Source organism: Crinia signifera, chromosome 9 (genome assembly GCF_055691185.1).
Source record: "Crinia signifera chromosome 9, ASM5569118v1, whole genome shotgun sequence".
Classification (NCBI taxonomy): domain Eukaryota; kingdom Metazoa; phylum Chordata; class Amphibia; order Anura; family Myobatrachidae; genus Crinia; species Crinia signifera.
In genome coordinates this window covers 2,288,147-2,301,668 of record NC_139225.1, presented here as the reverse complement: position 1 = coordinate 2,301,668, position 13,522 = coordinate 2,288,147, and the positions used below count along the sequence as shown (strand labels likewise).

At 46.0% G+C, this 13,522-nt stretch overlaps 1 protein-coding gene across 1 annotated transcript in view; it reads left to right on the top strand.

The window, feature by feature from the left end:
• Positions 1-497: 497 nt before the first annotated feature.
• The window catches only part of EXOSC2 (exosome component 2), a 28,488-nt gene continuing 15,463 nt past the window's right edge, over positions 498-13,522 (top strand). Inside the window, exons 1-4 of the mRNA XM_083160877.1 lie at positions 498-737; positions 2,119-2,220; positions 4,497-4,542; positions 6,506-6,595. Coding sequence (XP_083017003.1) covers positions 616-737; positions 2,119-2,220; positions 4,497-4,542; positions 6,506-6,595 — 360 coding nt within the window. The 5' untranslated portion in view covers positions 498-615. The remainder of the gene's footprint in view (positions 738-2,118; positions 2,221-4,496; positions 4,543-6,505; positions 6,596-13,522) is intronic.

Here is a 13,522-nt window from a genome sequence, read left to right as displayed (position 1 = left end):
GTGGGTGGTACTCCCGCGGGAGGTGTCCTCTCTCTGACCCAGCTCCTCCCAGCACCCAGGGACTACCTACCCTAAGTATCCTCCTGTCGCCGAGCCACGGTAAACTCCCAAGTCACGTGGCTGGCTCTCAGCAGGCCCTGGAGTCGGAGAGCGGAACTGCGCGCTTGACCTCAGTGATCCTGCTGCCCCCACGCTAGCCCACGTCCGCATTCCCAATGCCGCCGCTGAACAGCAGACTGTGTGTGACCGGACCAGGCCCCCCCTGACAGGCCCGGGTAAATTGTACCTGCTCCCCCCCTCGGCACCCCTGCATATTGGTGTGCATGATGAAAGCATAGGGACAAACCTGGAAACTAGGGACAGTGGGCAGCAGCGCAGATAATGGTGGAGATGAAGGGAGCTGTATTAATGTATGCCCCCCAGAGACACGGGCAGCTCAGTCCTATAACAGGATTCGGAACACGGGAAGTAGTACTCGGATTACGTCACTAGATGGCGCCACAGGACCACAAACCTGCTGCCAGTAACAAACATGTCCGCCTCAGGACGCGCCTGGTGCGCGGGACTGGCGGAAGTACGGGTGCCGGGAAGCTGCACGAGGACCAGAGCAGGAGGATGGCGGTGGACGTGAGGCTGCCGGTGGCCCGGAAACGGGTTAACGAGGCGGTGGGGGAGAATAGCAGCATGCACCTGGTGGCCCCCGGGGACACCATCACCACCGACACCGGGTTCATGAGGTGGGATGTGTGACGTTAATGCCCTGAGTGTGGGTATCACTCACGTGGCTAGAGAGCCGGTGTTGTGGGACTACAAGTCCCAGCATGGAGGTGGTGCAGCATCCAGGGACCCTAGTTCCACATGCTGCCATCAGACCTACCTATAGCTCCAGGGAGGACTCTGCGTGCTATATATGTACATGTAGGTGTGGATTGGAAGGGCCGCAGCTTCCAGGTAGACAGTCAAACGGTTGACACATGAAAAGGTCGACATGACTATTTCACCTTTTTTGTGTCAATTCATGTTGGCACATTCCCAATTGTAGTGCACGGGGACGGTGATGTATATAAGAAAAGGTTCTTCCTCGTCTCTGCGGCCACAGCTTACGCCAGTTACATTAGCTGCTTTAAGAGTACCACCATTGTCCCCTCGCCACGCTTCGGGCTCGGTGTCTCTCTTCACTCACCACAACATTACTAAAGGTAATAGATGGTGCCGTGGACCCAGGGTGCTGCGGGTTAAAGATGATTAAGTACAAAAAAAAGTCCCAAATATGTGAAAACTCATGCGTTGACCTTTTTTAACTGCCGACCTATTGATTGTCTACCTAGACACTGTAGACCCCTAAACCGCATCCTTCATCAGTGGATGTCCACGCTCCCTTTTTCGAGAGCGCGTATGCTGATCCTGAACCGCTGCCCCTGCCCGCATCCTAGTGCGATTATTACCATTAGCGGTATCTAGAATCTCCTGAATTCCTCTGGGGGTCAAGCTTCCCCACATGGACTCCAGACTCTCCTCTTTCTAACACATTTCACTAAGGTCCCTATAGTTCAGCGCTGGGCAATTGCGGCCCTCCAGATGTTGAGGAACTACACATCCCAGCATGCCTTGCATCAGTTTCAGCATGGCCACATAGCAAAACTAAGGCATAGCATCCTGGGATGTGTAGTTCCTCAACATCTGGAGGGCCGCAATTGCCCAGCCCTGCTATAGTTCCTAAATGATACAACCCAAATGCTAAATTCTCTTTTTAGCTTATTTTATATCTTGTCTTTTAAATGCAAATCTAAAAGGGTGGTATTCAATTGTTCTGTTGCAACCGATTATCCTGTCTAAAATGATGAATGATCACAGAGTGATATTCAATCAATATAATTTTTTGGGCAGATCCTGCTCATTATGTTCCGGTTTAGCCACGCATTCCTGTATTTCAGCTCACCACCCCCAGGGATAGCGAGCTGAAATGTTGGTGAAAAACAATTGAATACCACCTTTGAGTCCTGGGAGAAATGTGTTCTATAAATAACATCATTATCACTGCTGCGTAGCTTGATCTAAGAACTTGTTGTGCCACAGAACTGCGTTATTATATCAGAATATTCTTAATCTGTCCATCAGCGGCCATGGAACGTTCATGGATGATGACAAGCTATTGGCATCTGTAGCTGGTGTGGTAGAACAAGTCAACAAACTTGTCTGCGTCCGAGCTCTGAAGACCAGGTATGTCAGCAAAACCTGTAATAATTGTTAAATGCCGATTTGGGTATTTGCAGTCCACCTCTTCTTGTGCGTGCAGACCAGTTATCCTTAAGGCCCATACACACTGGGCAACTTTGAGCTGAGAGCAGATCAGTTTTTTCCGTTTGAGGAGTTCGAAAAGCCACCAATTGTGTACGGGGCAGCAATGAGCAATGATGCGCGCTCCCCCGTCATTGCTGGGCCGGCCGTTCATTGCTGTGCAGCGCTGTGTGCTAAGTGAGTGATCTACGTTGGTCAGGTCGCTCATCAAAATGTCCCCGTGTGTAGGCCCCTTTAGAGGCAAAGGGAATGAGGGGTATCTACCTTATCTGTCAAGAGTGCGTGATTTCATCTGGTAATGGAGTAATATTCATACAAATAACGGCTGAATAAATAGGTGCGATGCCAGGGTGTAAGCGGGCGTTCCTGAAGGCGGTGATGTATTTATTTTTATTCCGCCATGCATGCAGGCATGGGGGGGGGGGGGGGGGAGGATTTAATTGTGTTCTAGCCAGCAAGTGGCACCCAACATACCTAACAAATTGTATCTCCTTTTGGGTGCAGTTGACTGCTGGCTCCGGCATTTCATCCCGCACCTCTGCCTGGGTTCACGTTTTTTTTTTATGAACATGCTAGTTAAAAGCCCATCAATGTACTCTCACTTTGAGCTGTGACAGTTTTTACTTTCACTTTGAGCTGTGACAGTTTTTAGCCCACAAACTCTCCACCCCACCCCCAGTCCCTATCTGCTCCTACCTCCAATCTCTGTCGTCACAGCTCCCTCTCTCCATATCCAGCAAGTTCGAAACAGATCAGTGTCCCTGCAAAAAATGCTTTCACTTTCTTTTATGGCATCTATAGCACACAAAGGAGTAATTTGGTTTGTTGAGTGGCCTCTAGTGGTCAGTAGGCCTCAGAAGTGAGGACTAGTTAGCTATATATGTGTTAAAGGATTGATTATGACGACATTTTCCAATGGTCCAGATTCCATGTGGCTGTGACCATCTCCTACATGTGCAGAAATTACTATCTATGTGGAACACGTACCCAGTTGGGAGTGTACACGTTACTGCGTTGTTTTATGTTGTTTTACATTACAATACTGCCCTATAAGATGTTTTTTCCCTCTACAAAGGCAGTGGAATAAGTTCTAAGCTTTTGATTATTGGCGGACTTGCACAATATATTCCAGCGCCGGACAGAACCTACTTGTTGGAGATTAGCTTCAAAGATTGTCTACTGCAGGGCTTGTACGTGCTGGCCTTTGCCTGTGATTACAGGAATCTGGCCTGCCAATAATGTAGTTTGTCTGGACCATCTTAACATTTTTAATTTCCAATGGTAAGTGGTTGCATAAACGCACATTACCACAGCACAAGTCTACAAAGAGGCTTTCCCCATATTTACTTAGTGTTCATTCTAGCACCCGCTATCTTTGAAAACCCATGCAGTTCCTGTTTTCTGCCTGGGGTGTCGCTGTCTGCTGTGCAGTTTTTAGCACTGGTCTGGTTTGCATATTAGTGCTGATATACAGACCACACTGTACTAGAAGCACTACAGCAGACAGCGACACCACAGGCAGGGAAGAGGAACTGCATGGGTTTTTAAAGATAGCGGGTGCTAGAATGAACACTATTTATTAATGGGTGTGGTATAGCACATTGACAGGTGGGATCCCAACAGTCATTAGGCCGACGTCAAGATCCCGACTGCCGGGGGAGTGCAACGATGCTGTGGGCACAGTGGCTCGCTACGCTCACCACTTATTCTATTCTCGCTCTATGGGGGTCGTGGACCCCCATGAGGGAGTATAGCCGGTGGCCATCGGGATCCTGAGTGTCAGGGTTTTAACAGTCGGGATTCCGATGTCTGTGTAGTGACTGTCGGGATCCCTACTCTGTCAGCCATCCGGCACCCTTACTAATTGTAGCCAAGAAGTGAGTCTGTAATATGGAAAGACTATCAGTATTATTCCTTATATTACTGCGGATGACGTGGTAATGCCGGAGTCACTGTTTATAGTTAATACCTGTAAGGATATAATACCAGTTACTCCTCTACCATTCACGGCCGGCCTGACGGATGTTTTCCGCCATTCCAGTTATCCAGCATGGTTCAGTTCTCCTGGTCTTATCTTTCAAATGTCTTCTTAATTAGGGTTTCTTTGATTTTCCATTGAAGTGGTTTATTATCTATAGTTGTACTTTGCAATATGCTGCATTGCGGATTAATGTATTATTTTCAATTTTTTATCCTAGATACAATGGGAAAGTTGGTGACATTGTTGTGGGAAGAGTAACAGAGGTACGATGATTGCTACCACTGGTAAAATATTTCTATATTTGGACTGTTTACATATGGACTGTGGTAACATATATCTGGGCTTCTTACACGTGGACTGTTGTACTGTACACTGTATATCTGGGCTTCTTACACGTGGACTGTTGTACTGTACACTGTATATCTGGGCTTCTTACACGTGGACTGCTGTAACATACACTGTATATCTGGGCTTCATACACGGTATATCTGGGCTTCTTACACGTGGACTGTTGTACTGTACACTGTATATCTGGGCTTCTTACACGTTTGTACTGTACACTGTATATCTGGGCTTCTTACACGTGGACTGTTGTACTGTACACTGTATATCTGGGCTTCTTACACGTGGATTGTTGTACTGTACACTGTATATCTGGGCTTCTTACACGTGGACTGTTGTACTGTACACTGTATATCTGGGCTTCTTACTCATGGACTGTTGTACTGTACACTGTATATCTGGGCTTCTTACACGTGGACTGTTGTACTGTACACTGTATATCTGGGCTTCTTACACGTGGACTGTTGTACTGTACACTGTATATCTGGGCTTCTTACACGTGGACTGTTGTACTGTACACTGTATATCTGGGCTTCTTACTCATGGACTGTTGTACTGTACACTGTATATCTGGGCTTCTTACACGTGGACTGTTGTACTGTACACTGTATCTGGGCTTCTTACACGTGGACTGTTGTACTGTACACTGTATATCTGGGCTTCTTACACGTGGACTGTTGTACTGTACACTGTATATCTGGGCTTCTTACACGTGGACTGCTGTACTGTACACTGTATATCTGGGCTTGTTACACGTGGACTGCTGTACTGTACACTGTATATCTGGGCTTCTTACATGTGGACTGTTGTACTGTACACTGTATATCTGGGCTTCTTACACGTGGACTGTTGTACTGTACACTGTATATCTGGGCTTCTTACATGTAGACTGTTGTACTGTACACTGTATATCTGGGCTTCTTACACGTGGACTGTTGTACTGTACACTGTATATCTGGGCTTCTTACATGTGGACTGCTGTAACATAAACTGTATATCTGGGCTTCTTACATGTGGACTGCTGTAACATAAACTGTATATCTGGGTTTCTTACACGTGGACTGTTGTACTGTACACTGTATATCTGGGCTTGTTACACGTGGACTGTTGTACTGTACACTGTATATCTGGGCTTGTTACACGTGGACTGTTGTACTGTACACTGTATATCTGGGCTTGTTACACGTGGACTGTTGTACTGTACACTGTATATCTGGGCTTGTTACACGTGGACTGTTGTACTGTACACTGTATATCTGGGCTTGTTACACGTGGACTGTTGTACTGTACACTGTATATCTGGGCTTGTTACACGTGGACTGTTGTACTGTACACTGTATATCTGGGCTTGTTACACGTGGACTGTTGTACTGTACACTGTATATCTGGGCTTGTTACACGTGGACTGTTGTACTGTACACTGTATATCTGGGCTTCTTACACGTGGACTGTTGTACTGTACACTGTATATCTGGGCTTCTTACACGTGGACTGTTGTACTGTACACTGTATATCTGGGCTTGTTACACGTGGACTGTTGTACTGTACACTGTATATCTGGGCTTGTTACACGTGGACTGTTGTACTGTACACTGTATATCTGGGCTTCATACACTGTATATCTGGGCTTGTTACACGTGGACTGTTGTACTGTATATCTGGGCTTGTTACACGTGGACTGTTGTACTGTACACTGTATATCTGGGCTTGTTACACGTGGACTGTTGTACTGTACACTGTATATCTGGGCTTGTTACACGTGGACAGTTGTACTGTACACTGTATATCTGGGCTTGTTACACGTGGACTGCTGTAATATACAGTGTATATCTGGGGCTTGTTACACGTGGACTGCTGTATTATATCGATGACTGACTCCCACAGGTGCAGCAGCGGCGATGGAAAGTGGACACTAGCTCACGTTTGGACTCTATATTGCTGCTTTCATCCGTGAACCTTCCTGGGGGGGAGCTGGTGAGTTCTGAAAACGTCATTGTTGTACATTTATATTATGCCTACACAGAGCACTGAGCCTGTTCCCATCATGTATTACTGCCTGTTCCCATCATGTATTACTCCTTACTTTTGAATGTTTTTGTTAGCTGGCTTTTGAGCTGGAGCACAGAGCTAGTTCTGGGGATGGTATACCGTAGTACTGGTTTTATTCTGGAGCACAGAGCTAGTTCTGGGGATGGTATACTGTGGTACTGGTTTTATTCTGGAGCACAGAGCTAGTTCTGGGGATGGTATACTGTAGTACTGGTTTTAGTCTGGAGCACAGTGCTAGTTCTGGGGATGGTATACTGTAGTACTGGTTTTATTCTGGAGCACAGTGCTAGTTCTGGGGATGGTATACCGTAGTACTGGTTTTAGTCTGGAGCACAGAGCTAGTTCTGGGGATGGTATACCGTAGTACTGGTTTTAGTCTGGAGCACAGTGCTAGTTCTGGGGATGGTATACCGTAGTACTGGTTTAATTCTGGAGCACAGAGCTAGTTCTGGGGATGGTATACCGTAGTACTGGTTTTATTCTGGAGCACAGTGCTAGTTCTGGGGTTGGTATACTGTAGTACTGGCTTTAGTCTGGAGCACAGAGATAGTTCTGGGGATGGTATACCGTAGTACTGGTTTTAATCTGGAGCACAGAGCTAGTTCTGGGGATGGTATACTGTAGTACTGGTTTTATTCTGGTGCACAGTGCTAGTTCTGGCGATGGTATACTGTGGTACTGGTTTTAGTCTGGAGCACAGAGCTAGTTCTGGCGATGGTATACCGTAGTACTGGTTTTAGTCTGGAGCACAGTGCTAGTTCTGGGATGGTATACTGTAGTACTGGTTTTAGTCTGGAGCACAGTGCTAGTTCTGGGGATGGTATACTGTAGTACTGGTTTTATTCTGGAGCACAGTGCTAGTTCTGGGGATGGTATACCGTAGTACTGGTTTTATTCTGGAGCACAGTGCTAGTTCTGGGGTTGGTATACTGTAGTACTGGTTTTAGTCTGGAGCACAGAGATAGTTCTGGGGATGGTATATCGTAGTACTGGTTTTATTCTGGAGCACAGTGCTAGTTCTGGGATGGTATACTGTAGTACTGGTTTTATTCTGGAGCACAGAGCTAGTTCTGGGGATGGTATACTGTAGTACTGGTTTTATTCTGGAGCACAGTGCTAGTTCTGGGGATGGTATACTGTAGTACTGGTTTTATTCTGGAGCACAGTGCTAGTTCTGGGGATGGTATACTGTAGTACTGGTTTTAGTCTGGAGCACAGAGCTAGTACTGGGGATGGTATACTGTAGTACTGGTTTTATTCTGGAGCACAGTGCTAGTTCTGGGGATGGTATACTGTAGTACTGGTTTTATTCTGGAGCACAGTGCTAGATCTGGGGATGGTATACTGTAGTACTGGTTTTATTCTGGAGCACAGTGCTAGTTCTGGGGATGGTATACTGTAGTACTGGTTTTAGTCTGGAGCACAGAGCTAGTACTGGGGATGGTATACTGTAGTACTGGTTTTATTCTGGAGCACAGTGCTAGTTCTGGGGATGGTATACTGTAGTACTGGTTTTATTCTGGAGCACAGTGCTAGTTCTGGGGATGGTATACTGTAGTACTGGTTTTATTCTGGAGCACAGTGCTAGTTCTGGGGGTGGTATACTGTAGTACTGGTTTTAGTCTGGAGCACAGTGCTAGTTCTGGGATGGTATACTGTGGTACTGGTTTTATTCTGGAGCACAGTGCTAGTTCTGGGGATGGTATACTGTAGTACTGGTTTTATTCTGGAGCACAGTGCTAGTTCTGGGGATGGTATACTGTAGTACTGGTTTTAGTCTGGAGCACAGAGCTAGTACTGGGGATGGTATACTTTGGTACTGGTTTTAGTCTGGAGCACAGAGCTAGTTCCGGGGATGGTATACTGTAGTACAGGTATTATTCTGGAGCACAGAGCTAGTTCTGGGGATGGTATACTGTAGTACTGGTTTTAGTCTGGAGCACAGAGCTAGTACTGGGGATGGTATACTGTAGTACTGGTTTTAGTCTGGAGCACAGTGCTAGTTCTGGGGATGGTATACTGTAGTACTGGTTTTATTCTGGAGCACAGAGCTAGTTCTGGGGATGGTATACTGTAGTAATGGTTTTATTCTGGAGCACAGAGCTAGTTCTGGGGATGGTATACTGTAGTACTGGTTTTAGTCTGGAGCACAGTGCTAGTTCTGGGATGGTATATCGTAGTAATGGTTTTAGTCTGGAGCACAGAGCTAGTACTGGGGATGGTATACTTTGGTACTGGTTTTAGTCTGGAGCACAGAGCTAGTTCCGGGGATGGTATACTGTAGTACAGGTTTTAGTCTGGAGCACAGTGCTAGTTCTGGGGATGGTATACTGTAGTACTGGTTTTAGTCTGGAGCACAGAGCTAGTACTGGGGATGGTATACTGTAGTACTGGTTTTAGTCTGGAGCACAGTGCTAGTTCTGGGGATTGTATACTGTAGTACTGGTTTTATTCTGGAGCACAGAGCTAGTTCTGGGGATGGTATACTGTAGTAATGGTTTTATTCTGGAGCACAGAGCTAGTTCTGGGGATGGTATACTGTAGTACTGGTTTTAGTCTGGAGCACAGTGCTAGTTCTGGGATGGTATACTGTAGTACTGGTTTTAGTCTGGAGCACAGTGCTAGTTCTGGGGATGGTATACTGTAGTACTGGTTTTATTCTGGAGCACAGTGCTAGTTCTGGGATGGTATACTGTAGTACTGGTTTTATTCTGGAGCACAGAGCTAGTTCTGGGGATGGTATACTGTAGTAATGGTTTTATTCTGGAGCACAGAGCTAGTTCTGGGGATGGTATACTGTAGTAATGGTTTTATTCTGGAGCACAGAGCTAGTTCTGGGGATGGTATACTGTAGTAATGGTTTTATTCTGGAGCACAGAGCTAGTTCTGGGGATGGTATACTGTAGTACTGGTTTTAGTCTGGAGCACAGTGCTAGTTCTGGGATGGTATACTGTAGTACTGGTTTTAGTCTGGAGCACAGTGCTAGTTCTGGGGATGGTATACTGTAGTACTGGTTTTATTCTGGAGCACAGAGCTAGTTCTGGGGATGGTATACTGTAGTAATGGTTTTATTCTGGAGCACAGAGCTAGTTCTGGGGATGGTATACTGTAGTAATGGTTTTATTCTGGAGCACAGAGCTAGTTCTGGGGATGGTATACTGTAGTAATGGTTTTATTCTGGAGCACAGAGCTAGTTCTGGGGATGGTATACTGTAGTAATGGTTTTATTCTGGAGCACAGAGCTAGTTCTGGGGATGGTATACTGTAGTACTGGTTTTAGTCTGGAGCACAGTGCTAGTTCTGGGATGGTATATCGTAGTACTGGTTTTAGTCTGGAGCACAGTGCTAGTTCTGGGATGGTATACTGTAGTACTGGTTTTAGTCTGGAGCACAGTGCTAGTTCTGGGATGGTATACTGTAGTACTGGTTTTAGTCTGGAGCACAGTGCTAGTTCTGGGATGGTATATCGTAGTACTGGTTTTAGTCTGGAGCACAGTGCTAGTTCTGGGATGGTATACTGTAGTACTGGTTTTAGTCTGGAGCACAGTGCTAGTTCTGGGATGGTATACTGTGGTACTGGTTTTTTTTTTTTTAATTCAAACATTTTTTTATTGAATTTTTTGCAAGTTAAACATGAACATCTTAAAGCATAGAGAATACAACACAGAAAAAAGGGAAGAAGAGACAAAAAAAAAAAAAAAAAAAAAAAAGAAGAGCAATTAACACATATCAATAAGCATGTATAACATCATTCCAGAGGATAAGGTGCTTTTGTGGAGTCTAAAGGATTGACCGATGATTATTGAAGCACCTTTCTATCGTGCATTAGAAACCATATGACATGACATTATGACATTATGAAATTAGACCATTCAAATATGAAATAAAATAAAGTAGAGCGAAGTAAAGTTTGTCATTTAAATAAGTATCACAAGTGACCGCGTGTCCCTGGTTCAGCATCTTGGCTAATATTGTAAGTGTAATTTCCAAAGTGTAGGTATCATGGGTCTCGAGTGAGGTGTGTGGGGGGCGGGCGGCATGCCGACATATAGGTCATGTCCCATGGGCCCAGCAATATGTCCCTACGCCTACATATCGCCCAGGTTACAATCGGTAGTTAGAGCTGCGGCAGTCCTTGCAGACACAAGGGCAAGGCCGTAGCATCTAGGCGTCAGAAGTTACTATCCTTGAGTATGTGGATTCCAACCATCTAGACCATATAGAGTAATATTTTTTCTCTGTCTTCCTGGCCAAGTATACAAACTTTTCGTGGCTTATCACCTCGTTCACCAGGGACACCCAGGCGCCCAATCTCGGGGCCTCCCCAGCCAACCACAATCTGGCTATGCATACCTTGGCCAGAGTGCATAAGTTAACTACATAACGTCTATCTGGGTCTGGTAACATCTCTTCATCTATAGCAGATAGCAGGCAAGACACTGGTGACAAGGCAATTTTAGGTATGCCTGTGAGTTCTATAACGCCAATGACATCGTTCCAAAATTGCGTGATCCTAGGACATGTCCACACCATGTGTATGAAAGAGCCGTCCAGAGAGCCACATTTTGGGCAGGATGAGGAGGGAGCGCCCCCGATATGACACAACAGCACCGGCGTCATATATACTCTGTGTAATATAAACATTTGTATCTGCTGATATCTAATGGCAGTAGTAGAAGACCGCCCTGGAGCCTCGAGTGCATAGGACCATATGTCATCTGAGAGGGGTCCTAGATCAGCTTCCCATTTTATTTTAAGGGGGGTTAGCGGGTCAGAGTGGTGGATCTGCTGCATAGACAAGTACGCGATGGAGACCAAATGCCCCTGTGGTCTGTCACTTAATAGTTTTTTAACTGGAGAGTCAAGGAGAGTCAGAGGGGATGTTTTAAATTGAGCATTGAGAGCATGTCGCATCTGTAGATATCTGTAAAATTGTGAGTTGGGGATAGGGAATTCAAGTTGTAACTCTTGGAAGGATTTCAAAGTGTTGTTCGCATATAAGTGCCCCAGTGTACCAACACCCCAGCTATTCCATGTCTCCCGTATTTGCAAAGAGGAGAGTTCTGGTAGTCCCCCGGGGTTGGATAATGGAGTGTCAGGGTCCCACCCCCTGCCCCCCATTAGCCTGTGCACCCGCTGCCATATCATAACTGCCTGTTTAATTATAGGGATTTTAATCGCCTTTGCATTTTTGCTTAAAAGTACCTGTAGGGGGGTTGAGTCAGGGGAAACGGACCCTACCATTTGCATGTGTAAGGAGGCATCATCTGTCACATTCAGCCATTCCCAAATGTACAGTAATTGTGCTGCATAGTAGTAGTGTTGGAAGTTGGGGAGCGCCAGACCTCCGCTACCTTTGGATCTGGTTAGAGTTTGTATGTTGATCCTTGGTCGTTTGTTAGCCCATATAATAGAAGATAGGAGGCCGTTAATTTGAGTAAAGTATTTTTGAGGGATGTAGACTGGGGACTGTTGGAGGACGTATAGTAGTTTAGGTTGGCAGACCATTTTAATTAGGTTAACCCTTCCCGTGACCGTGAGTGGCAGTTTGCTCCATATTGGGATCTTGGAGCGTAAATACGAGATTTGTGGGAGTAGGTTTAGGTGTATATATGTGCTTGGGGCATTAGTAACCCAGATGCCCAGGTATTTAAATTTGTCTGTCCAAGGGAGCTGGGCTAGGCTGGTTGGGGTGTCTGGGACCTGTCCTCTCAGCGGGGTGATTGAAGATTTGGACCAGTTTATTAGTAAACCAGAGAATTGACCATACACATTAATAATATCGAAAAGTATAGGTAGGGAGACTGAATAGTCTTGGATGAAAAGGAGAATGTCATCTGCGTATAACGCTATTCTATCCTCCCTGGATCCCACCATCAGTCCTTTAATTGAAGTGCAGTCCCTGATTAGGCAAGCTAAGGGTTCGATGGCTATAGCGAACAAATGTGGGGAGAGGGGGCATCCTTGTCTCGTGCCCCTGTATAGGGGGAAGGATTCCGATACATACCCATTAACCGAAATTCTGGCTGTCGGGGTGGAGTATAAGGTTTGTATAAGCCTGGTGAACTTGGGGCCAAAGCCGAACCTGTCTAGCACCTCCCAGAGATATCCCCACTCAACAGAATCAAAGGCCTTTGCTGCATCTAATGAGGCTATGGCCGAAACAGGTGCATCCTCCCTAGGAAGCTGCAGGTGTATAAATAATCGTCTCAGGTTAACAGACGTGGACTTGTTGGGCATAAAGCCCGTCTGGTCGGGGTGAATTATATGCGTAATAACCTGTGTCAATCTAGTAGCCAGGACCTTAGCGAGAATTTTAACATCTGTGGGTAGTAACGAGATGGGGCGGTATGATTCAGGATGTTTAGGGTTTTTGTCAGGTTTTGGTATAACAATTATTATAGCTTCAGACATAGAGCCTGGGAGAGACCCTGTGTCATATATTTGCTGGAAGACTGAATGCAGATGTGATGCAAAGAAGGTGATGTGCTTCTTATAAAGCTCAGATGGGATTCCATCAGAGCCCGGGGCCTTGCCGCAAGGGGAAGCCTGTATAGCCGCAGTGATCTCCGTGATAGAGAAGGGGGAGTTGAGGAGATCTCGTTGTTCACTGATCAGTGAGGGTAGTGGGATGGCATGTAGATAAGCGCGTAGGTCATCCAGGGCATAATTGGCCTTAGATTCATACAGTGTCCGGTAATAGGACATAAATTCACCTGCAATATCAGGGGTCCGTGTCACCGTGTCTCCCCGGGAAGTCTGCAGCTCAGTAACTGTACAAGCCCTACGCTCATCTTTTACTAGCTGTGCCATAAAGCTACCTGGTCTATCTCCAGATGCATACACAGAAT